General features: G+C 45.4%; 1 protein-coding gene across 2 annotated transcripts in view; it reads left to right on the top strand.

The window, feature by feature from the left end:
- LOC145358288 (rab-like protein 6) overlaps positions 1 to 27331 on the top strand; it is a 132598-nt gene that overhangs the window by 11892 nt on the left and 93375 nt on the right. Inside the window, exons 4-5 of one of the 2 annotated variants that reach the window (XM_080212182.1) lie at positions 8704 to 8733; positions 19235 to 19287. In XM_080212182.1, the coding sequence (XP_080068308.1) occupies positions 8704 to 8733; positions 19235 to 19287 (83 nt within the window). The remainder of the gene's footprint in view (positions 1 to 8703; positions 8734 to 19234; positions 19288 to 27331) is intronic. The other variant, XM_080212183.1, reaches the window with a different exon arrangement.

The raw sequence follows: 27331 nt of genomic DNA, 5'->3' as shown, positions 1-27331 counted from the left end.
GGTTTGCACCTTGGGGCCTCTGCTCCTCATTCTTAACTCTACTTAACAAGATTTTTATGCAGATTCCTGTTTTTTCCATTTGACTAGAAGATCCTCTTGGAAATTCCTTCTGCCCCTCTCCCTAGTTTTAGGACCTTTCTATTCTTTAGTTTGGGGCCTGTTCTCTGCACTGTCCCTTCATGTCTTGCTGGAGAGAGATTGAAACTGTTCCCTGCACCACACAGCCTACTCAACAACTGAACCTCAAACTACTTTCCAAGTCCTGTAGCTTCTTTGTTACTAGCAATCAGCTTTTTATACTCTGTGTTTGCTTTAGAGATGTAAAACCCCATTAAAGTGCAGGCACCTTTAAAGTGAAACTAAAACTTCCCTTTATACTCAACTGCGGAAATATAAATTTATCTTCAAGTTATGGCTTATGTCCAACACACACACGCTTACAAATATAAATGACCTAAAACTTTACCTATGTCTTCATATTACGTTTAAAAATTTCTCACGTTGTTTCTTTTTTTTTAATCCATGATGTGGAGATGCACGTGTTGGACTGGGGTGGGCGCAGTTAAGAAGTTTCACAACACCAGGTTAAAGTCCAACAGATTTATCTGGAATTACAAGCTGTAGGAGTGTTGCTCCTTCATCATTTCCATTGGAAACTATTTCTTCCCACTTACTCTCTCAAAACCCCTCATAATTTTCCACACTGCTATTAAATCAGCCCTTAACCTTTTTCTTTTCTGAGGCAAATAGCCCCAGCTAATATCATCTCAACATATAACTGAAATCCTTTATCCTGGCAAAATTCTAACTTCTGCATCCATCCTGTGGTCTTGTCATCCTTCCTAAAGTGTGGTGCCCAGAATTGGTCACAGCACTCCAACTGCAGCCTAAACAATGATTTTTAAAGGTTCAGCATAACTTCCTTCCTTGTGTACACCATGCCCCTGTTTATAAATCCAATGATCGCTTCATTCGAAATTACTATACAGTAGCTATGGCAGGAAATTTGAAGCACTCTTAGAATCATAGAACCCTACAGTGCAGAAAGAGGCCCTTTGGCCCATCGAGTCTGCACCGAACACAATCCCACCCAGGCCCCACCCCCATATCCCTACATATTTTACCCACTAATCCCTCTAACCTACGCATCCCTGGACACTAAGGGGCAATTTTAGCATGGCCAATCAACCTAACCCGCACATCTTTGGACTGTGGGAGGAAACCGGAGCACCCGGAGGAAACCCACGCAGACTCGAGGAGAATGTGCAGACTCCACACAGACAGTGACCCAAGCCGGGAGTCGAACCCAGGACTCTGGAGCTGTGAAGCAGCAGTGCTAACCACTGTGCTACCGTGCCGCCCTTGGTTTCTGTTAGCTCTGTTCTCCTGGTCCACAGCTGCTGTAAAAAGTCTGACAACACCAGGTTTTAGTCCAACCGATTTATTTGATAATACTCACAAGCTTTCGAGGGGACTGCCTCTTCGTCAGGTGAATGGAGAGTTCTGGCCTCAGACAGAGCATATAAAGCACAGACAGTATATGCTCTGTCTGAGGCCAGAACTCTCCATTCACCTGACGAAGAGGCAGTCCCCTCGAAAGCTTGTGAGTATTATCAAATAAATCGGTTGGACTAAAACCTGGTGTTGTCAGACTTTTTACTGTGTTTACGCCAGTCCAACGCCGGCATTCCCACATCATCACAGCTGCTACACAGTTCTTGTTCCTCTGCCTTCTGAACACAGGGCTTACACCCCCAACTGGGTGGGTTCCTTCCAGCTATAACCCCAAAATCTTGTGAAAAAAATCCCACAGAGTTTCAATCAAGGCTTCACCTGAATCGCATCTCCATGAGAACGGAGGTTAGCTGAGATGTCCAATAGATATTTAAATGAATTAACTTTTAGCTTTTGATTCTGGGAGTCGCACAAATAAATTATGTAGCTAGTGGGGTTAATGATCACCTAGATCAGGCTTGTCCACTCACGATCCGGGCTGGATGTGACCCATGAGGTACTTTGAACTGTCCCAGCATATCCTCCAAGTGTAGGTGACAGTTCAACTTCAAAACTTGCTGGAAAGAATTGCAAAAAATGCTCAGAGTCTGCACTGGAGGCTGGAAACTGGGGCAAGAATCTGGGAAAGTGCGCAAGAGCTGGGAATTGGACAAAATCTGGGAAAGTGCACAAAGGCTGGGAACCAGGGCAATTATCTGGGAAAGTGCACCGGAGGCTGAGAACTGGGCAATAACCTCTGCATGCCGGCGCCCCGGCCCCTCTGCACACTGGCATTCTGCTGTCTCTGTCCGCTTATGTTCTGCTTTTCTAATTCTTCCTTGCAAAATGAACATTTTCCCATAATATACATAATCTATCCAATTTTTGCCCACTCACATAAACGACCCACATCCCTTTGCAGACTCTCATGTTCTCTTCACAACTTGCCATCACACCTCTCCTGTATTGTCAGCAAATTTGCATATATACACTCAATCCCTTCAACCAAATCATTAATATCGGTTCTAAATAGTTGAGGATGCAGCAACTATGGCATTCCACTTGCACAGTTAGCCAATCTGCAAATGACCCATTCGTTCCAACTCAGTTCCATGTTCATTACCCAATCCTCTATATCACCAAATCCCATGAGCTGCTATCTTGTGTTGTAATCTTTTATGTGGCACAAAACCATGTTAACTCTGATTCGGTTATGATTTTCTAAATGACCCACAACTGACCCCATCGTTTTCCCGGTAACCAGTTTGGCTAGTCCGTCTATAGTTTTCTGCTTTCTGTCTCCCTTGTTTCCTGAATTCTGATGTTGCATTTGCAATTTTCCAATCCATTGGAATCTTGTCGTAATCTAGGGAATTTAAAAAATTACAACCAATGCATCCGCTTTGTCTGCAGCCATTCTTCTTAAGACCCAGAGGTGGAGGGTATCAGATACAATCTTTAATCCTGTTTGTTTCCTAATATTTGTTTTTATGATAATGATTGTTTGAAGCTGCTCCCCCCCTTGCTCCTTAATTTTCTCCTTTTGTTATTGGAATTTATTTGGATATAAAATCCGAAGTCTCTGCCATTTCCTTGTTACGTGGTGAAAAACTGCAGCAGGCGACGGTGCAGAGGGACCTCGGGGTCCTTGTGCATGAATCGCAAAAACCCAGCTTGCGGGTGCAGCAGGTGGTCAGGAAGGCGAATGGGATGCTGGCCTTCATAGCGAGGGGGATTGAATATAAAAGTAGAGAGGTCTTGCTGCAGCTGTATAGGGCATTGGTGAGGCCGCAGCTGGAGTACTGTGTGCAGTTTTGGGCGCCGCACCTGCGCAAAGATATTTTGGCCTTGGAGGGAGTGCAGAGGAGGTTTACTAGGCTGATACTGGAGTTGAGGGGGTTGAGCTATGAGGAGAGGCTGAATAAACTAGGCTTGTACTCGTTAGAGTTTAGAAGAATGAGGGGAGATCTCATTGAGACGTATAAGATGATGAATGGGATGGATAGGATAGAGGTGGAGAGACTCTTCCCGCTCAAAAAAGACAGTAGGACTAGGGGGCACAGCCTCAAGATAAAGGGGGAGGCGGTTTAGAACGGAGTTGAGGAGGAACTTCTTCACTCAAAGGGTGGTGAATCTCTGGAATTCTCTGCCCGTTGAAGTGATGGAGGCTGCCTCGCTAAATATTTTTAAGACGCGGGTTGATGGGTTTTTGATAAGAGAGGGGATTAAGGGTTATGGGGAGAGGGCGGGAAAGTGGAACTGGGCCACGACAGATCAGCCATGATCTTATTGAATGGCGGGGCAGGCTCGAAGGGCTAGATGGCCTACTCCTGCTCCTATTTCTTGTGTTCTTATGTTCTTGTTTTCCACTATTCTGCAGCCCCATCCTCTGAGAGATTGACACTCATATGAGTTACTCTCTTCCTTTTTATTTATTTATAAAAGCAGACAGTAAGAAATTCTACATTTCTTGCTCGTTTACTGTCATATTCTAATTCCCCCCTTTTTTTTAGTCATCCTTTCTTGGTTTCTAAAGTTTTTCCAGTTCTTCTGGTCCAGTACTACTCTTTGCAGCATTAAATAAGTTTTCTTTCAATTTAATACAATGCTTAATAAATCATAGAATAGTTGTCACTGATGGAGTCTTTCTTTCTCAGTGGAATGTATCTTTGTTGAGAGTTATGAAATGTTATTAAATATCTGCCACTGCTTCTCTACCATTTTAGCTTTAGCTAACTCACTCTTCATATCTATTCTGAGGCATTTAAATGTGTTTAAATTATTTGATAAGTAAAACCAAATAACTCTTACTTCTATTAGAACTTTAGCTAATGTGTACTTAACCACGCTTTTTATTTTGTTAACTTCCCTGATAAGAGCCAACAATTTACACTTTAACGCAGTAAGACTATTATGGACCCAACATTACTCAAAAGCCCACCTGAAAGACTGGCATGGAAAGTATCAGTGTAAAGGAAGGACAAAATGTCCTTCAGGTGATCCAAGGCTGGAAACTTGAATGCATATTTCTCTGTATTTGATTTGAACATAGAACATAGAAAAACTACAGCACAAACAGGCCCTTTGGCCCACAAGTTGCGCCGATGATATCCATACCTACTAGGCTAATTTTGTTAATGTTTTATTTGCCTTTAAAACAAACTCGTTTTTAAAGCTTCCTAAAACCAGCCTTTCAATTTAAATGCCTGATTAATCTTATTTATAACAAATTGCTCTAATTTCACAGAACCTCCCCATAGAAAATCATTGACATGCATCACAAAGATACTTGAAATTTTCCCTTTCTGTTATGAGTAGAATATTCTTGGACCTGCTTTGAATTGAGTACAGCCCATTTTCAGCAAGACAGCTAACTGGCAAATATCAAACTTTGATGTATTCAATCCATAAATACTTTGGTTTAATTTCCACAGCTTTCACTCTACATCACTGGTCTTTATAGTCAGTTTCAAAAACACTTCTCTTTGAAATCTTTCTCCTTGCAAGAATGAGGCCTTTATATCAATCAGCCTGCATTCCCATGAAAATGTAACCAGTAGAGCCAAGAACATTTTCAGGATTACTTTTGCTGTCATGGGGGAATCGACTCAAACATCCTGATCTCCAATTCTCTCTTCAAAGCTCTGAGTCACTAGTCACACTTTATGTCCCATCTGGGAGGACATCATATCATACTCATTTTTATTTGTGTCATCAGTTCATCAACCTAGTAATGAATGCTGTGTGCATTCAAATATAGAGTCTGCCATTCTGTCTTTTTACCCTTTTCCTCTCCTATGACTCTATTTGCTGGTGCACAAGTACGTTTAGATACTCTTCCTGTCACACTCTGGTTATCATTCCCCAGTTGAATACCTTATACTGTTGTCTTGTCCATTATTGTTTTTAAATCTCCCCCCACGTATTTCCTCTCCTGAATTAATTAGGTTAAATCAAGATGTCCAGGTAACTTACCTTGCTCCAGGGGGCAGGGGGTTTCCAGATAACTTGTCCTCTGCTCTAAGGAACAAGATGTCTAGGTAACTTTCCCCTGCTTTCTGGAACAAGGTATCAAGGTAATTTTCTCCCTACTTTCTGGAGCAAAGTGTCCAGATAACTTTCCCCCTGCCCTCTGGAACTGGGCGGCTATGTAAATTTCCCCGTGCGCTATGGAACAAGGTATCCAGGTAACTTACTCCCTGCCGTATGGAACAAAGTGTCCAGGTAACCTGACCCTGCTCAGTGGAACAAAGTGCCCAGATAACTTTCCCCCTGTTTTCTGGAACTAGGTGTTCAGGTAACTTTCCGCCTGCCCTCTGGAACAAGGTGTCTAGGCCCCCTCTATGACATATCCTGAGCCTGTGACTCAGAATTCAGCTCACCAACTCAGAACCAAAGTAGTTTGGTCTGCAGACAGATGCTACACACGTGGTTCTGGCAGATCACACTGATGTCCATCCCCTTTCGCATTACCTGCCCTGCCATATTGTGTTTTATTAAAGGAATTTGGATTTTATCTTTGGAAATATCTCTCCCTATTTGTTTGTAGTTATTTCAAATAGTTTGACTAGCTAAGCTATTTATTTCATTCTATCTTCTATCTCACCAGTACTGGTTTAACCAACTGCCCCAGTTTAGAGTAAAATAAAGAACCTTAAAACTTACCTATCTTGTTAATTCCTCTGCACTTTAGATTCCAGGTCTTGTTTTCTCTCTCTCCCTGTTGGACCTCGCTTTGTCTTGTGAAAGACCACATCTTCCTGCTCTGATCCTTGAAGTTTCCTCGCTCACCATGTTTTCTGAGTTATTTAAATGTTCTATCCAGTATTCTGTCATTTTGAACTTTGCGCAATTTACTGGAGCTTTACAAGAATCTCAGGAATCCTGAAGAATGGCAGTCAGCAGGTTCAGGGAATTTGCTGTCACTTGGTCCCATTAATTTCTCCAATTTTTCTTCTCTGAGATGATGCAAGTTCCATTCTTGTTTAAACCTTGTCTCCCCATTATTTCTGGGATTTTTCTTTTGTTTTACTGTGATGACAGGGACAAATTATTTGTTTTAAAGTTTTTACCAATTCTTTATTCCTCATTCTAATTTCATCTGTCTCTGCCTTAAATATTTACTCTTGCTATCTCTCAATATTTATATATCTAATTAGAATTGTTTACAGTCTCCCTAGGTTACTCTCCTATTCTCTTTTCTTTATATTGAACAGTTTCTCCACCTTTGTTAAACTCTAAAACCCTCCCCTTTCTTGATCTTGTGACTGTTTAAAGCAAATTTATCAGCTTGCTTTGGTCCAATCCCTAATTCCGCTTGTTAACCAGATTGGTCCACCTCTTTGTGTGGTTTCTATGGGTTAAAGGAATGTATGTTGCAAACTGTAAATTAATCATTTAAATGCTGCAATGCTGGCCTGTTTCATATCTTTTAATTTAGTTTCCTAATTAAACTCTACTATGGCCAATCTTCCCAATAGGTACTTTTACTACAAGGTTAATAATGAATCCTAACTCAAGACACGATCAAAAATAATCTCTTCCCTAGTCAGTAGCTGAAAGTTATGAACTGAAATCTATCTTGTACACATTTCATGAACTTATCCACTGCTCTATTACTGCAAATTTGGTATACCCAGTCTATAACATGGAAACATAGAAAATAGTGTAGGTGTGGGCCATTTGGCCCTTCAGACATGCTCCACCGTTCATTATGGTCTTGGCTGATCATCCAACTCAATAGCCTGATCCTGCCTTCCCTCCTTTTCCATGCATCTCCTTTGCCCAAGAGCCAAATCCAACTCTTTCCTGAAAACACACTGTGTTTTGCCTGGACTACTTCCTGTGGTATTGAATTCCACAGGTTCACCCCTCTGGGTGAAGAAATTTCTCTGCATCTCAGACCATGCCATCTGCCCTGTATCCTTAGACTGTGACCTCTGGTTCTGGACACTCCCACCATCAGGAACATCCCTCCTGCATCTACTCTGTCTCACCCTGTTAGAATTCTATAGGTTTCTATGAGATTCCCCTTATCCTTCTCAAATTCCAGCAAATGCTTACTGATTCAATCTCTCCTTACACATCTGTCCCTTCATTTCAAGTTGACATTTTCCATGATTATTCTCTATAGTTTTGGTCATCCTATTACAGAAAGGATATTATTAAACTAGAAAGAATGCAGAAAAGATTTACTAGTGTGCTCCCAGGACTTGATGGGTTGAGTTATAAGGAGAGGCTGGATAGACTGGGACTTTTTTTCTCTGGAGCTTAGAAGGCTGAGGGGTGATCTTCTAGAGGTCTATAAAATAATCATACATCAGCTAGATAGTCAATACCTTCTCCCAAAGGTAAGGGAGTTTAAAACTAGAGGGCATAGGTTTAAGGTGAGAAGGGAGAGATCAAAAGTATCCAGAGGGGCAATTTTTTCACACAGAGGATGGTGAGTGGCTGGAACAGGCTGCCAGAGGTAGTAGTAGATAGGGCATAAATTTGTTTTTGTAAAAAGCATTTAGACAGTTAAATGGGTACAGAGGATATGGGACAAATGCAGGCAATTGGGACTAGCTTCGGGGTTTAAAAAAAAAGGGCAACATGGACAAGTTGGGCCAAAGGGCCTGTTTTCATGCTGTAAACCTGTATGACTCTACAGTTTTTTCTCTGTTATATGGAGCTTGAATCTCCTGGATTATGTTCTGTTCTAGAGTACTGATAGGAAGTCTGTAAGCAACTCTCACCATTGTTATTGTTTGTTAACTTGACTCCAGTTGATTCCACATTTTGATTTGCTGAGCTCAGATCCCCTCTCTCTACTTTCTTCATCTTATCCTTTATTATCAGGGCCACACCTCCTTTATTCCTATATCCTCCAAAAGTTAAACATGATGCAATATTTAGCTCCCAACCTAGGTTACTTTGCAACTATGTGCCTGTAATAACTCGAGATTAAATTTATTCATTCTGATCAGAACTATGATTTCATCCAATTTGTTTTGAGTGCTTCTCACGTTCGGAAACAGAGCCTTCAGCTTTGACAGTTTTCAACTGTTCCCTGACATTCCCTTAGTCAGAATGCATGTCGGGATGAAATCAGACAGGTGCTATGCCGATGTTAGGTCAAACCCCATCAGTAACTTCTGTTTTTAATTTCATATTATTTAAAATTTGTTGTCCTCCTTTTCATGATGTTCTCCTCTTGGTTCTGTTCAGGTCAGATGGTGCTTCTCCCTGGTACATTAGGTGAGAGGTAGTCTGCCTCAAATTGATTCTGTTTGATAACTGGGTGTGTACCTTTTTGTGTTTGCAAGTGACAGGAAGCTCACATTGAATGTTATGTTGCTGCTTTGGCTAAGATGCATGGTGTTGCAGTGAATAATAAATCTTCAATGCTACTGACATGTACATATAATATCTCATCCATTTATCAGGCACTGACTCTCACTGGGGGTCAGTTCCACACACACTGACTCTCACTGGGGAACAGTTCCACACACACACTGACTCTCACTGGGGAACAGTTCTACACACTGACTCTCACTGGGGTACAGTTCCACACACACTGACTCTCACTGGGGAACGGTTCCACACACTGACTCTCACTGGGGAACAGTCCCACACACACTGACTCTCACTGGGGGTCAGTTCCGCACACACTGACCCTCACTGGGGTACGGGTGCCACACACACTGACTCTCACTGGGGTACGGGTGCCACACACACACTGACTCTCACTGGGGTACGGGTCCCACACATTGGGATGCAGTCTCAGAAACGCAGATAGTAATCTAGGGGCATTCTAATCCCAAAGAAATGCTGGTTAGCTGCATTGGCTGTGCTAAATACCCCCTCAGTGTACCCGAACAGGCCCCTGGCAACTGGGATGTTTTCACAGTAACTTAATTGCAGTGTTTATGTCAGAAGACTTGTGACATTAATAAATTAAATCGTAACTTTAGTCAAGATCAGATAAAATTGTAGGAATCTCATTTGGGATTTACTTCCCCTAAGAGGACATCCAGCATTCTGTGTACGGCCCAACAATGTGAGCACCACTGTGCCAATGGTTTGAATAACCTTTTCACCAAAACCCTACCAAGAAACTATGAAGCTGGGCTAGCGCTTAATATAAAAAAGGATAGCAAGAGTTTTTATAAATATATAAAAAGGAAGAGGCTGGCTAGGGTGAACGTTGGTCCCTTAGAGGATGAGAAGGGGGACTTAGTGGTAGGGGACGGGGAAATGGCTGAGGTCTTGAATAACTTTTTTGTTTCGGTCTTCAAGGAGGAGGACGTGAATAATTTGCCGGATGTTAGAGATGGAAAGGTGGTAGGACTGGAGGGTCTCGATGACATTACTGTTACTAGAGAGGTGGTGCTCGACAGACTGGAGGGGCTGATTGTGGACAAGTCCCCAGGACCGGATGGAATGCATCTGAGGGTCCTGAAATGGCGGAGGTGATAGTGGATGCCTTGGTGGTTATTTTCCAGACGTCGCTGGATTCCGGGGAAGTGCCGGAAGATTGGAAAACGGCTAATGTTACGCCGTTGTTTAAGAAGGGTGCCAGGCAAAAGGCAGGGAATTAGAGGCCTGTTAGTTTAACGTCTGTTGTAGGTAAAATGTTAGAATCCGTCATCAAGGAGGAAATAGCGAGGCAACGTGAGGGGAACTGCTTGATAGAGCAGACGCAGCACAGTTTCGTTAAAGGGAAGTCGTGTCTGACAAATTTACTGGAGTTCTATGAGGGTGTGTCTAGGGCGGTGGATAGAGGAGAGCCGGTGGATGTGGTCTTTCTTGATTTTCAGAGGGCGTTTGACAAGGTAGCTCACAAGATGTTATTGCAGAAGGTAAGGGGGCATGGAGTTGGGGGTAGGGTGTTAGCGTGGATAGAGGATTGGTTGTCAAATAGGAGGCAGAGAGTGGGGGTCAATGGGTGCTATTCGGATTGGCGGATGGTGACTAGTGGAGTGCCCCAGGGGTCGGTGCTGGGGCCTCAGCTATTTACCATTTATATAGATGATCTGGAGGAGGGAACCGAGTGTAGGGTGTCGAAATTTGCTGATGACACCAAAATTGGTGGAAAGGCAAATTGTGCGGAGGGTGGTGAGAGTCTACAGAAGGATCTAGATAGGCTGGGCGAATGGGCCAGGAAATGGCAAATGGAATTTAATGTTGGCAAGTGCGAGGTGGTCCACTTTGGTAGGAATAATGGTAGGAAGGATTATTACTTACGTGGAGAAAAACTGCAGCAGGCGACGGTGCAGAGGGACCTCGGGGTCCTTGTGCATGAGTCGCAAAAACCCAGCCTGCAGGTGCAGCAGGTGGTCAGGAAGGCGAATGGGATGCTGGCCTTCATCGCGAGGGGGATCGAATATAAAAGTAGGGAGGTCTTGCTGCAGCTGTATAGGGCATTGGTGAGGCCGCAGCTGGAGTACTGTGTGCAGTTTTGGGCGCCGTACTTATGCAAGGATATTTTGGCCTTGGAGGGAGTGCAGAGGAGGTTTACTAGGCTGATGCCGGAGTTGAGTGGGTTGAGCTATGAGGAGAGGCTGAATAAATTAGGCTTGTACTCGTTAGAGTTTAGAAGAATGAGGGGAGATCTCATTGAGACGTATAAGATGATGAATGGGATGGATAGGATAGAGGTGGAGAGACTCTTCCCGCTCAGAAAGGATAGTAGGACTAGGGGGCACAGCCTCAAGATAAAGGGGGGGCGGTTTAGAACGGAGTTGAGAAGGAACTTCTTCACTCAAAGGGTGGTGAATCTCTGGAATTCTCTGCCCGTTGAAGTAGTGGAGGCTACCTCGCTAAATATTTTTAAGACGCGGGTTGATGGGTTTTTGATAAGAGAGGGGATTAAGGGTTATGGGAGAGGGCGGGAATGTGGAACTGAGCCACGACAGATCAGCCATGATCTTATTGAATGGCGGGGCAGGCTCGAAGGGCTAGTTGGCCTACTCCTGCTCCTATTTCTTATGTTCTTATGATCCCATTTGTCTGTTTACTGGGTATCGGAGCGGTAGTGCAGGGGGGAGAGTTACCGAGTATCGGAGCTCGGTGCAGGGGGACAGTTACCGAGTATCGGAGCTCGGTGCAGGGGGGAGAATTACCTAGTATCGGAGCTCGGTGCAAGGGGGAGTTACCGAGTATCGGAGCTCGGTGCAAGGGGGAGTTACCGAGTATCGGAGCTCGGTGCAGGGGGGAGAATTACCGAGTATCGGAGCTCGGTGCAAGGGGGAGTTACCGAGTATCGGAGCTCGGTGCAGGGGGGAGAATTACCGAGTTTCGGAGCTCGGTGCAAGGGGGAGTTACCGAGTATCGGAGCTCGGTGCAAGGGGGAGTTACCGAGTATCAGAGCTCGGGGCAGGGGGGAAGTTACCGAGTATCGGAGCTCAGGGCGGGGGGGAGTTACCGAGTATCGGAGCTCGGGGCAGGGGGGGAGTTACCGAGTATCGGAGCTCGGGGCAGGGGGGGAGTTACCGAGTATCGGAGCTCGGGGCAGGGGGGGGGTTACCGAGTATCGGAGCTCGGGGCAGGGGGGGGGTTACCGAGTATCGGAGCTCGGGGCAGGGGGGGAGTTACTGAGTATCGGAGCACGGGGCAGGGGGAGCTTGGTTTGTTTTACGAACAGAAGAATGTTTGATTCGCTCATGTATTTTGGGACGGTGTGGGAGGGGGAAATCAGTTTTACTCCTTCCAAAGGGATGGAAATTAGTTGACTTGTCCACACCCATCTGTCGCCACCAACGCCCCCACCCTCCAACCCCCACCCCCAGAGCAGTCTTGACTGATGTTGCACGGTCGAGGAGCGTGCATTAAGCATTGTGTAGCAGAGTACTAGATAACTTGGAGAAATGTTTTAAATACCTGCACAGCTTTCACTGCGTCGGTGTTGAGGGTTTTTGGAGGTGGCCATAGGTGCTTCCTAAACACCCCCTTCTGAAATACATGGCTAGTGTTTATTTTACCATGAATCAGAGTTTTTTTTGAGGAAGATTGATCAAAACCAATTTGGGCCCTTGTGATTAGTTTGTGTACTCCCTCATGTAGAGGGAGTTCAGTATCTAACCCCGTGCTGTACCTGTCCTGGGAGTGTTTGATGGGGGGACAGTGTAGAGGGAGCTTTACTCTGTATCTAACCCCGTGCTGTACCTGTCCTGGGAGTGTTTGATGGGGGGACAGTGTAGAGGGAGCTTTACTCTGTATCTAACCCTGTGCTGTACCTGTCCTGGGAGAGTTTGCTGGGGACAGTGTAGAGGGAGCTTTACTGTGTATCTAACCCCGTGCTGTACCTGTCCTGGGAGTGTTTGATGGGGGGACAGTGTAGAGGGAGCTTTACTCTGTATCTAACCCCATGCTGTACCTGTCCTGGGAGCGTTTGACAATGCGACAACTGCCAATCTACAGATACAATTTTACAACTCATCTACTTCATCCTGGACACAAGATCACCATCTTCAATGACCAGTTCTTCATCCAGACATACGGAACAGCCATGGGAAACAGATTCACACCTCAATATACCAATATCTTCATGCACAGGTTTGAACAAGACCTCTTCACTGCACAGAACCTTCAACCGATGCTATACACTAGATACATCGATGACATTTTCTTCCTTTGGACTCATGGTGAACAATCATTGAAACAACGATATGATGACATTAGCAAGTTCCATCCCACCATCAGACTCAGCATGGACTACTCTCCGGAATCAGTTGCATTCTTGGAACACGCATCTCCATTTGGTAGCTCATGCTATCAAATAAACCTGTTAGACTTTAACTGGGTGTTGTGAGATTTTTTACTGTGCTTAACCCTAGCCCAACACTGGTATTTCTACATCATGGCTACCATCAACACTGCAAACTGCTGGCTCCAAGTGGAGAGGGTCTCCAAGAAGATTGCGCATATTGACACAGACATTAAGTTTCTACAAAGATGCAAGAAAGCAGACAAGATGTCGAAAGGACTACAGATCATGAACTCACTTAGGTCGACCTATAACACAGACTATGCTGAGAGACTTTGCCATTGCACCTCTCTCACACTCCTCAACCACCTCGTACACCAACTGTACAGCAGACGTCACAACCTGGAAACTAAAATAAAGTCCATATTCTCAACTTGCGCTCAGGACGCAGACCAGCTGCAAAACTCTGCCAAGCAGACGAGACAAAAGGAACTACGCCATCTACATGCACACCAAGTTTAGGAAACTTGAGAAACTCAGCATCATCACCACCAGCAACCAAGCCTCCCCAGGTACCACTGCAGGGAAGTCCACTGTCAACTTGTCGGACTACACACTTCAACCAGACAAAATCGAAGTTCTCAGCCGAGGGCTCAATTCCTGCCCGCCACCAAAATAGACCCCATCAGTCTCACATTGGACACAGAGGAGTTCCTCAGGCAAATGAGGCTGCAGGAGTTCTTCCACAAACCCAAAGAGACCAACAGCGGACTCAATGAGACTTGAATCAAAACAGCTGACGGAGAGACCCATGGTGCAGCAACCAAAGAGGAAAGAGTCGAATTGGACTACTCCGGAAGGCTGCTGCCCTTGATTCAACCTGTATGCCCAAGCCATCAGGAGGTGCGTCAATGGCAGATTCATCAGCCACACTCACAAGACAGCCCCGAACGTCACCCAAGCACAACGCAAAGCCATCCGCACTCTCAAGACCAACTGCAACATTGTCATCAAGCCAGCAGACAAAGGAGGGGCTACCATTCGTACTGAACAGAACAGATTACTGCAAAGAAGTGTACCGACAACTGAACAACGAGGAACATTACAGAGAGTTACCCGCAGATCCGACCAAAGAACACACCCGTCAACTCAACAAACTCAAGACCTTTGATCCAAACTTTCAGAGCACCCTACTCGCCACAAGTCACGTACTCATCCCACATACTCCCCGTGGTGGAGGCCTCTACTGCCTCCCGAAGATACACAAAGCCAACAAACCTGGTCATCCCATCGTATCAGACAATGGGACCCTGTACGAGAACCTCTCTGGCTATGTTGAGGGTATCCTGACACCCATTGTACAAAGAACCCCCAGCTTCTGTCGCGACACTACAGACTTCCTACAGAAACTCAGCACACGTGGAGCACTTGAACCAGGAGCACTCCCCGTCACAATGGGTGTCTCGACGCTCTACACCAGCATCCCCAAGGACAATGGCATTACTGCAACTACCTCAATACTCAACACCACAACTGCCAATCTCCAAATGCAATTCTACAACTCATCTGCTTCATTCTGGACCATAACCTTCAACAACCAGTTCTTCATCCAGACACACGGAACAGCCATGGGGACCAAATTCACACCTCAATATACCAACATCTTCATGCACAGGTTCGAACTAGACCTTTTTTACTGCACGGGACCTTTAACCAGTGCTGTACACTAGATACATTGATGATATTTTCTTCCTTTGGACTCATGGTGAACAATCACTGAAACAACTATATGATGACATCAACAAGTTCCATCCCACCATCAGACTCACCATGGACTACTCCAGAATTGTTTGCATTCTTGGACATGCGTCTCCATCAAAGATGATCTCCTCAGCACCTCACTGTACCGCAAGCCCACAGATAACCTCACAATGCTCCACTTCTCCAGCTTCCACCCTAAACACATTAAAGAAGCCATCCCGTACGGACAAGCCCTCTGTATACACAGGATCTGCTCAGATGAGAAGGATTGCCACAGACACCACCAGACACTGAAAGATGCCCTCATAAGAACAGGATATGGTGCTCGGCTCATCGATTGACAGTTCCGATGCACCACAGTGAAAAACCGCACCGACCTTCTCAGAAGACAAACACGGGACACGGTGGACAGAGTACCCTTCGTTGTCCAGTACTTCCCCGGAACGGAGAAGCTATGACATCTTCTCCGGAGCCTTCAGCATGTCATTGATAAAGCGAGCATCTCGCCAAGGCCATCCCCACACCCGCACTTCCTGCCTTCAAACAACCACACAATTTCAAACAGACCATTGTCCGCAGCAAACTACCCAGCCTTCAGGAGAACAGTGACCACGACACCACACAACCCTGCCACAGCAACCTCTGCAAGACATGCTGGATCACTGACATGGATGCCATCATCTCACATGAGAACACCATCCATCAGGTACATGGTACATACTCTTGTGACTCAACCAATGTTGTCTACTTGATATGATGCAGGAAAGGATGTCTTGAGGCATGGTACACTGGGGAGACCATGCAAAGAACAAAACAGCCCGGGAAACAGGCCGTTCGACCCAACGAGCCCGCGCCGCCATTTTGACATTGAGTTCCCCCTCCATCCATGACCCTTGTCTATGCTTATGGCATTCCACATTGAGGGAAGATGAATTTAGGGACGATTTGTTACATCAATCAGCCTCATAGCACATCTTTGGGGTGTGGGAGGAAACCGGAGCATGTGGAGAAAACCCATGCAAGCACAGGGAGAATGTGCAAACTCCCACAGTCATCGGCCCAAATCCATGTATGTGCACAGCAAACAGTGATAGTCACTGAGCTGTCGTGTTGCCCAGCATCTGGTCCCGTTTAAGCATACACTAATGACATGAAGTACTAAGCTATTCTCGAAACAACCAAGAGCAGCCCTCGTACAACCCATCGCGTGTATGCCCCTTGTTGGAAAACAAGGCGGACTGAAGCACCTGTGGATTAAAAGAGAAAAACATCAGTACCATCCACATCCTTATACATTACCAGGGACGTCCCAAGGCTCCTGAACCTTATTTAAAACAGTCTCTTATATCCCTCCGCCTCCATCCTGTTCATGTGCCTATCTAAGTAACTCTTAAACAACTCCAGCATGCCTGTCTCCACCACCTTGCTTGGCAGAGCATTCTGTGTGCAGTTTTGGGCGCCGTACTTACGCAAGGATATTTTAGCCTTGGAGGGAGTGCAGAGGAGGTTTACTAGGCTGATGCCGGAGTTGAGTGGGTTGAGCTATGAGGAGAGGCTGAATAGATTAGGCTTGTACTCGTTAGAGTTTAGAAGAATGAGGGGAGATCTCGTTGAGACATATAAGATGATGAATGGGATGGATAGGATAGAGGTGGAGAGACTCTTCCCGCTCAGAAATGACAGTAGGACTAGGGGGCATAGCCTCAAGATAAAGGGGGGGTGGTTTAGAACAGAGTTGAGGAGGAACTTCTTCACTCAAAGGGTGGTGAATCTCTGGAATTCTCTGCCCGTTGAAGTGGTGGAGGCTGCCTCGCTAAATATTTTTAAGACGCGGGTTGATGGGTTTTTGATGAGAGAGGGGATTAAGGGTTATGGGGAGAGGGCGGGAATGTGGAACTGAGGCACGACAGATCAGCCATGATCTTATTGAATGGCGGGGCAGGCTCGAAGGGCTAGTTGGCCTACTCCTGCTCCTATTTCTTATGTTGTTATGTTCATACCCCCACTACCCTCTGTGTGAAAAACCTCCCTCTAACATCCGAATTATACCTCGCCCCACTCACCCTAAGCCTGTGGCCCCTTGTAATGTGTGTTTCCAACCTGGGAAAAAGCTTATCACTGTTTACTGTATCTATACCCTTCATAATCTTATATACCTCTATTAAATCTCCCCTCAGTCGCCGTCTTTCAAGGGAAAGCAGCCCCAATTTGCTCAATCTTTCCTCATAACCCAGTCCTTCCATACCAGGCAACATCCTGGTAAACCACCTCTGCACCCTCTCCAGGGTCTCTACGTCTTTCCGGTAGTAAGGCGACCAGAACTGGATGCAGTACTCCAAATGTGGCCTAACCAACGTTCTCTACAACTGCAACATTAGACTCCAGCTCTTATATTCTATACCCCTTCCTATAAAGGCTAACATACCATAGGCTTTCTTCACAACCTTCTCCACTTGTACTGTCACATTCAAAGACTTGTGCACTTGCACCCCCAGGTCCCTCTGCGTTTCTATACTCTATAGGTCTACTCTTTATCATGTAACTCCCCCCTTATTTCTGCCAAAATGCATCACCTCACATTTATCCGGATTAAACTCCATTTGCCATGTATCTGCCCAATCAACCAGCTTATCAATATCCCGCTGTATTGCCTGACACTACTCCTCACTGCCCGCCAATCCAGCCATCTTAGTGTCATCAGCAAATTTGCTGATCACACCACTTACTCCCTCTTCCAAGTCATTTATATATACTACAAAGAGAAGAGGTCCCAGTACTGAGCCCTGTGGCACACCACGAGTGACAGACCTCCAGCTAGAAAAGGACCCTTCCACTACTACTCTCTGTCTCCTATTACCAAGCCAGTTATCAATCCATCTAGATACCTGGCCTTGTATTCCATGAGCCTAAATCTTTTCTACCAACCTACCATGAGGGACTTTGTCAAACGCCTTACTGAAATCCATATAGACGACATCAACGGCTCGTCCTTCGTTGACCGTTTTTGTCACCTCCTCAAAAAAATTCTACCAGATTTGTAAGGCAAAACCTCCCCTTAACAAAGCCATGCTGCATATCCCTAATCAGATCACAACGCTCTAAATGCTCATACATCCTATCCCTAAGAATCCTCTCCATCAACTTGCCTACCACTGACGTTAAACTCACCGGCCCATAATTACCCGCGTTATCCCTCCTACCCTTTTTAAACAACGGTACCACGTTTGTTATCCTCCAGTCCTCTGGGACCTCACCTTTGTCCAGAGAAGAGACAAAGATTTGCAGACGCTACAACAACAGATGAACGAACACCACTTGACAATCACCAGGCAGGAGCATTCTCTCCCTGTTGGGGAGCACTTCAGCAGTCACGGGCATTCAGCCTCTGATCCTTGGGGTAAGGGTTCGCCAAGGCAGCCTTCATGACACACAACAAAGCAGAATTGCTGAGTAGAAACTGATAGCCAAGTTCCGCACACGTGAGGATGGCTGGAATCTTGGGTTCATGTCACACTATCTGTAACCTCCACAACTTGCCTGGGCTTGCAAAATCTCACTAACTCTCCTGGCTGGAGAAAATACACATCTGTTTAACCTGTGCTTAACCTTCTCTCCACTCACATTGTCTGTACCTGTAAAGGCTTGATTACCTGTAAAGACTTGCATTCCAATCATTATCTTGTAAACTGAGTTTGTCTCTCTATATATGTTCTGTTTGTGAACACAACCCCTCACTCACCTGAAGAAGGAAAGTTTGTACTAGCAAATAAATCTGTTGAACTTTAATTTGGTGTTGTGAGACTTCTTACTGTGCTTAATAGTCCAATGCCGGCATCTCCACATCGGTGTTTAATGTTGGCAGTGTGGAGGGAGCTTTACTCTGTGTCTAACTCTGTGCTGTACCTGTCCTGGGAATGTTTGATTGGGACAGTGTACAATATTCATTTTGTAGCTAGGTGTTTAATGTCCCTTCAATGTGATCTGATAGAAATTGTCAAGAAATTCAAAAAATGGGAATATTGAATCTATTAATGGCATAATTAAAGTATATTATTGTGATGGAATAATGTATTGGAACGAGAAATAGAATAGAACACAACAGCAGGACATTGTCACAGACGCCGTTGCTTTATGTTTGCAATTGCTTTGAAACTGAAAGCTTCAATTTTTCTGATGTTCCTTCACTCTCTTCCCCTACTACTAAAATGGGGTACATATGGGCCTTGTCCTTTGGTGGACTACTGGAAAATTGCTGTTTGAAAACCATTAACCATTGTTGTCTTTGTTTAGGTAAAAGCCGGAAAAAAGGAGATGGCTTGAAACTGGAAAATGATCCACAAGAGGTATAGTTGGATATTATTAGAACTGCAGTAGAGTGTGATCCACATCTCCACATCTATTTTGTCCACTAAATCTTATTTCTGGTTATTTCATTTGTGTGAACTTTTCCCAATCCAAGTTTTTAATAGAAACTGTTTATGTAAACGTGTCACACTGTAATTACGCTCTCCTACCATGAGGGGCATCGCCGCAGCTCATTTTCACACTGCCCAGCCCCTCAGCCTATGTTATAGAGAATCTCTAATACTTCTTCTGCTTCCTTGCTTCTAAAACTGAATTAAGTTTTGCTTTAAGCTGTTCATGAATAAGCAAATTATATAGAAGTAAAGAGAGCTTGTGTGATTTCAGAACAAGCCTGAGATGCCACCTCAAGACCAGATTTGGTCCTGAACCCCCATTGTATGCAGACATGGCAACAACGTAGAGGGAGCTTTACTCTGTATCTCATCCTGTGCTGTCCCTGTCCTGGGAGTGTTTGATGGGGACAGCGTAGAGGGAGCTTTACTCTGTATCTAACCCCGTGCTGTACCTGTCCTGGGAGTGTTTGATGGGGACAGTGTAGAGGGAGCTTTCCTCTGTATCTAACCGTGCTGTACCTGTCCTGGGAGTGTTTGGTGGGGACAGTGTAGAGGGAGCTTTACTCTGTATCTAACCCCGTGCTGTACCTGTCCTGGGAGTGTTTGGTGGGGACAGTGTAGAGGGAGCTTTCCTCTGTATCTAACCCTGTGCTGTACCTGTCCTGGGAGTGTTTGATGGGGACAGTGTAGAGGGAGCTTTACTCTGTATCTAACCCCATGCTGTACCTGTCCAATATTGTTATCATTGCCCAGGAGGGGTAGGTCATCGGAAATCAGGCTGCTGGAGATGCACAGAGACCATGGTGCCCAGAGGGGAGTCTGTGAAACGGCCCCTGTTTGAGTGTTCTGGCCCGCTGCACTACAAAAGCAGTCATGATGTAGAGATGCTGGTGTTGGACTGGGATAAACACAGTAAGAAGTCTCACAACACCATGTTAAAGTCCAACAGGTTTATTTGGTAGCAAACGCCACTCGCTTTCGGGGCTTTGCCCCTTCGTCAGTTGAGTGGGGAGTTCTGATCACAAACAGGGCATATAAAGGCACACACTCAGTTTACAGAATACTGATTAGAATGTGAGTCTCAAAGGTGCAGACAATGTGAGTGGAGACAGTACACATCTCTTTAACCTATGCTTAATACTGTCTCCAAAAAGGACAATAAGTGAGATGTTGCAAGCCCAGGCAAGTCATGGGAGTTACAAATAGTATGACATGAACCCAAGATCCCGGTTGAGGCTGTCCTCGTGTGCGGAACTTGGCTATCAGTCTCTGCTCAGCAACTCTGCGCTGTCGTGTGTCATGAAGGCCGCCTTGGAGAATGAATGAACATCATGTGACAATCACCAGGCAAGACTGTTCTCTTCCTGTTGGGGAACATTTCAGTGTTCATGGGCATTCGCCTTGGAGAACATTTACCCGAAGATCAGAAGGTGAATGCCCATGAACACTGAAGTGTTCCCCAACAGGAAGAGAACACTCTTGCCTGGTGATTGTCATGTTATGTTCATTCATTCTCCAAAACGGCCTTCATGACACACGACAGCACAGAGGTGCTGAGCAGAGACTGATAGCCAAGTTCCACACACGTGAGGACGGCCTCAACCGGGGTCGTGGGTTCATGTCGCACTATCTGTAACCCCCATGACTTGCCTGGGCTTGCAACATCTCACTTATTGTCCTTTTTGGAGACGGAACACATCTCTTTAACCTGTGCTTAATACTATCTCCACTCTCATTGTCTGTACCTTTAAGACTTGATTACCTGTGAAGACTCGCATTCTAATCTGTATTCTGTAAACTGAGTGTGTGCCTTTATACGCCCCGTTTGTGATCCCCACTCACCTGATGAAGGGGCAAAGCCCCAAAAGCTAGTGATGTTTGCTACCAAATAAACCTGTTGGACTTAAACCTGGTGTTGTGAGACTTCTTACTACAAAAGCAGCACAGGGCAATGGGAGAATTGGCCTGTACTGTCTCAAAGTGTGGTAGAGACAGATTCTGACAGCGAGTGGATAGGATCTGGAATGCACTGTTTGAGCGAGTAGTTAGAGTCTGGAGTGTTCTGTCAGAGTGTGATGGAGACAGATTCAATCAAGGTTTTCAAAAGGGAACCGAATTGTTACTGGAAAAGGAAATATTTGAAAAACTGAATAAAGAAGAAATGGTATTCAAGTGAATTGCTCCTTCAGAGGGCAAGTACAGATACAACAGATACAATATATAGATACAAAAGGCCTTTTGTGCTGTACCCATTCTATGATTGTATAAATTGTAATTGTGGTAAGGAATCATACTAGTTAAAGCAAATATTAGTTTGAACATCAAGAAGTCCTGCATTACACAAAGAATGATCAACCTTTGAATCAATCTTCAGAAACAGTACTGGTGACAAAATCCTGCAAACATTTCACCATTGATTGGAACTTGGCGCCCATTTGGATTGAAGGGCTAAGGTGACTGAATAAATCTTTCTCATCCCACATTTTGGTGAACTCTACCTATTAGTTAGCTCTTCTAACATCAGTCCTCATCTGTGTTGTTCCTATAAACAGTGTGAATAGCTGTGAATTGACCTTAGTGATTGTGAGCTTTGATTATGAATCTTCCTGGATTTTGTTTGATAACACTGTTCCTGACCATAGTGCAGCAAAGTTCATCTCACCTCCAGTCAGCCAAAGGTGGGAGATGTGGGCCAGATGAATAAAAACCACATAATCTCTTGTATTGAATCTTTATGTGAATTATGAATAATCTGCAGTCAGAACACAGGAGACAGTGACGTTGTGGTATTGTCACTGGAGAGACCCAGGAGAGTGCTCTGCGGACCCGGGTTCAAATTCCATCACGGCAGAGCTGTCGCACAAACTAGACAAGCAACAGCCTGACAGAATCATTCATTACAGATAATGTCCCAGACGCTGCCATCACCATTCTGTGTCACCAGCAGGCCAAACCCAGCAGAAGTGGCAGCACAATGGTATATAGTCAGGAGAGAGTGCCCTCATCAACTCTGGAACCCATGAATCCTCATGGCATCAAGTAAAACATAGAACATAACAGCGCAGAACAGGCCCTTCGGCCCACGATGTTGCGCCGACCAGTTAAAAAAAATGACCCTCTAACCTAAACCAATCCCTTTTCGTCCATAAACCTATCCACGGATCTCTTAAACGCCCCCAAACTAGGCGCATTTGCAACTGCAGCAGGCAGGGCATTCCAATCCCTCACCACCCGCTGGGTAAAGAACCTACCCCGACATCCGTCCTATAACTACCACCCCTTAATTTAAAGCCATGCCCCCTCGTGCTAGCTTTCTCCATCCGAGGAAAAAGGCTATCACTATCCACCCTATCTAAACCTCTAATCATCTTATATGTTTCAATAAGATCCCCTCTTAGCCGCCTTCTTGCTAACGAAAACAACCCCAAATCCCTCAGTCTCTCCTCATAGGACCTCCCCTCCATACCAGGCAACATCCTGCTAAACCTCCTCTGCACCCTCTCCAAAGCCTCCACATCCTTCCTATAATGTGGGGACCAGAACTGCACACAATACTCCAAGTGCAGCCGCACCAGAGTTGTGTACAGTTGCAACATGATGCTGTGACTCCTAAATTCAGTCCCCCTACCAATAAACGCCAAGACACCGTATGCCTTCTTAACAACCTTATCTACTTGATTCCCAACTTTCAGGGATCTATGTACACATACACCTAGATCCCTCTGTTCATCCACACTATTCAGAGTCCTCCGTTAGCCCTATACTCTACACATCTGTTATTCCTGCCAAAGTGAATTACCTCACACTTCTCCGTATTAAACTCCATCCGCCACCTCTCGGCCCAGCTCTGCAACCTGTCCAAGTCTCCCTGCAAACTATGACACCCTTCCTCACTATCTACCACACCTCCGACTTTAGTAAATTTGCTGATGACACCAATCCACCCAACTATACCCTCATCCAGATCATTAATAAAAATTGCAAACAGCAGTGGCCCCTAAACAGATCCCTGAGGCACACCACTCGTAACTGAACTCCATGACGAATACTTACCATCAACCACCACCCTCTGTCTCCTATCTGCTAGCCAATTCCTGATCCAATTACCTAGATTACCCCCAATCCCATACATCTGCATTTTCTGCAGAAGCCTTCCATGGTGAACCTTATCAAACGCCTTACTAAAATCCATATATACCACGTCAACTGCCTTACCCCCATCCACCTCTTTGGTCACTTTCTCAAAACATGGACAAAAAAAAACCTCCTGCTGGTTACCATATGCCCCTCCATTCTCTACCCACTCCCCTCAGCTAATGAATCAGTACTCCTTCATGTTGAACATCACTTGGAAAAAGTACTGAGGGTGATAAAGGCACAGAATGCACTTTGGGTGGGGGGCTTCAGTGCCCATCACCAAGATTGGCTTTGTCATCCCATCACAGACCTAGTTGGCCGAGTCTTAAAGGACATAGCTGCTAGATGGGAGGTGGTGGGGGAACCAACAGAAGGGCAAAACATACTTGACCTCACTCTCAGCACCTGCCAGCCACAGATGCATCTGTCCATGACAGTACCAATAGGAGTGACAAAGGACAGCCCTTGTGGAGACAAAGCCCCGTCTTCACATTGAGGATTGTGTGGCACTACCACAGTACTAAATGGGATAGACTTGAAACAGATCTAGCAACTCAAAACTGGACAACCGTGAGGTGCTGTGGGCCATCAGCAGCAGGATTGTATTCAACAAGAATCTGTAACCTCATGGTCCGGCATATCCCCCACTCTGGTTCGGTGAAGAATTCAGGAGAGCGTGCCAGGAGCAACACCAGCTTGCAAAAATGAGTTGTCAACCTGGTGAAGCTACAAAAAATATGACTACTTGTGTGCCAAACAACAGTAGCAGAGGTGATAAACTGAGCTAAGTGATCACACAACCAATGGATTAAACCTAAGCTCTGCAAACAAAGAACAGTACAACACAGGAACAGGCCCTTCAGCCCTCCAATCCTATCCCAATCATGTTGTCCTATCTAGACCATGTATCTCTCTATTTCCCCTATCCAGAGAAGTCTTAAATCTCGCTAATGCGTCTGCCTCAATCATCTCACTTGGCAGTGCATTCCTGGCACATCAGCCGTGAATGGTGGTGGACAAGTAAACAACTCAGTGGAGGAGGAGGCTCCACAAATATCCTCACCCTTGATGGAGGCGCCCAGCACGTCAGTGCAAAGGGTAAGGCTGAAGCATTCGCAGCATTCTTCAGCCAGGTGCCGAATGGATGATCCACCTCCGCTTCCTCCAGTGGTTCCAGCATCACAGATACCAAACTCCAGCCAATTTGATTTACTCAACATGACTTCAACAAATGGCTGAAGGCACTGGATATTGCAAAGGCAATGGCTCCTGACAGTATTCCAGCAAAAGTACTGAAGACTTGTGTTCCAGAATTTGCCACTCCCCTAGCCAAGTTGTTCTAGTCTAGTTACTGGCATCTACTTAGCAATGCGGAAAATTGCCTGGGTATGTCCTATACACAGTGAGAAGTCTGACAACACCAGGTTTTAGTCCAACCGATTTATTTGATAATAGACTCACAAGCTTTCGGGATTAGCCCCTTCGTCAGGTGAATGGAGAGTTCTGTTCACCTGACGAAGGGACTAACCCCGAAAGCTTGTGAGTCTATTATCAAATAAATCGGTTGGACTAAAACCTGGTGTTGTCAGACTTTTTACTGTGTTTACACCAGTCCAACGCCAGCATACCCACATTATGTCCTATACACACAGCAGGACAAATCCAACCCGGCCAATTACCGCCCCATCAATCTACTTGTAATCATCAGTAAAGGAATGGAAGAGTCATCAACAGCAATATCAAGTGGCACTTGTTCAGCGGTAAGCTGCTCATAGACACTCAGTTTGGGTTCTGTCACACAGCTCCTGACCTCATTACAGCCTTGTAACAAAAGAGCTGCATGTCAAACGTGAGGTGAGAGTGACTGGAAGCAATGGGAATTGGGGAAAATTCCATTGGTTGGAATCAGGTCTGGCACAAAGGAAGTGGTTCTGGTGTTTGGAGGTCAATCATCTCAGTTCCAGGACATCACTGCAGGAGTTCCTTGGACTGGTGTCCTAGGCCCAAACAGCTTCAGCTGCTTCATCAGTAATCTTCCTTCCATCATAAGGTCAGAAGTGAAAATGCTTGCTCATTCAGTATCATTTGCGACACCTCAGATACTGAAGCTGTCTATGTCCAAATGCACCAAGACCTGGACAATATCCAGGCTTGGGCTAACAAGTGGCAAGTAACATTCATGCCACACCAATGCCAGGCAATGACAAGAGGGAATCTAACCAGTGCTCTCTGATACTCATTTGCATCACCATCCCTGAATCCTCCACTGTCAACATCTTGGTGAGGGTGGGTGATGTTGCCATTGACCAGAAACTGAACTGGATTAGCCAAATAAATACTGCAGCTACCAGAGCAGGTCAGAGGCTGGGAATCCTGCAGCAAGTAACTCATCTGACTCCCGAAGTCCCTCCATCATCTACAGGACACAAGTTAGGAGTGTGATGGAATATTTTCCACTTGCCTGGATGAGTGCAGCTCCAACAACACACAACAAAGAACAATACAGCACAGGAACAGGCCCTTCGGCCCTCCAAGCCTGCGCTGCTCATGCGCCCAACTAGACACTGTGTGTGCTGTTATATGCTCTGTCTGAGGCCAGAACACTCCATTCACCTGACGAAGGGCAAACCCCAAAAGCTTGTGAGTTTACTATCAAATAAATTGGTTGGACTTAAACCTGGTGTTGCCAGACTTCTTACTGTGAACACCTCTAGTCACAGACTTCCAACCGGAAAAAGACCCCTCCACTGCCACCCTCTGTCTTCTATGGCCAAGCCAGTTCTGCACCCATCTAGCTAGCTCCCCGTCTATCCCGTGAGATTTAACCTTTTGCACCAGCCTGCCATGAGGGACCTTGTCAAACGCTTTACTAAAATCCATATAGATGACATCCACGGCCCTTCCCTCGTCAATCGTTTTTGTCACCTCCTCAAAAAACTCAACCAAGTTTGTGAGGCATGACCTCCCTCGTACAAAACCATGCTGTCTATCGCTAATAAGATTATTCCGTTCTAAATGTGCATATATCCTATCTCTAAGAATCTTCTCCAACAATTTCCCTACCATGGACGTCAAACTCACTGGCCTGTAATTACCCGAGTATCCTTGCTACCCTTCTTAAATAACGGGACCACATTTGCTATCCTCCAATTCTCTGGGACCTCACCTGTGTCCAGTGAAGAAACAAAGATTTCTGTTAGAGACCCAGCAATTTCATCTCTTGTCTCCCTGAGCAGTCTAGGATAGATGCCATCAGGCCCTGGGGATTTGTCTGTCTTAACCTTTCCTACAAAACCTAACATTTCCTCCCTTGTAATTGAGATTTTTTCTAATGGGTCAACACATCCCTCTGAGACACTATCAGTCAAAATGTCCCTCTCCTTTGTGAATACTGGTGCAAAGTATTCATTTAGGATCTCACCTCCTACTTTGGATTCTAAGCATAATTCCCCTCCTTCGTCCCTGAGAGGTCCGATCCTTTCCCTGACAACCGTTTTGTTCCTAACGTATGTATAAAATGCCTTAGTATTCTCCTTAATCCTGTCTGCCAAGGATATTTCGTGACCCCTTTTTACCCTTCTAACTCCCTGTTTGAGCTCTTTTCTACCTCCTCTGTATTCCTCAAGAAGGTATCAAGAAGCTTGACACCATCCAGGACAAAGCAAGCTGCTTGATTGCTTACCCTTTCACAAACATTCAGTTCCTCGTCCAGCGTCACACAGTGGTAGCCGTGTGTACCATCTGCAAGACGCTCTGCAATAATTCACCAGGATCCCTTAGACAGCACCTTCTAAACCGAAAACGAAAACCAAAACCACCTAGAAAGACAAGG

Source organism: Carcharhinus amblyrhynchos, chromosome 25, assembly GCF_965287045.1.
Source record: "Carcharhinus amblyrhynchos chromosome 25, sCarAmb.v2.hapA, whole genome shotgun sequence".
NCBI lineage: Eukaryota > Metazoa > Chordata > Chondrichthyes > Carcharhiniformes > Carcharhinidae > Carcharhinus > Carcharhinus amblyrhynchos.
This window is presented reverse-complemented; position numbering and strand designations above follow the sequence as displayed.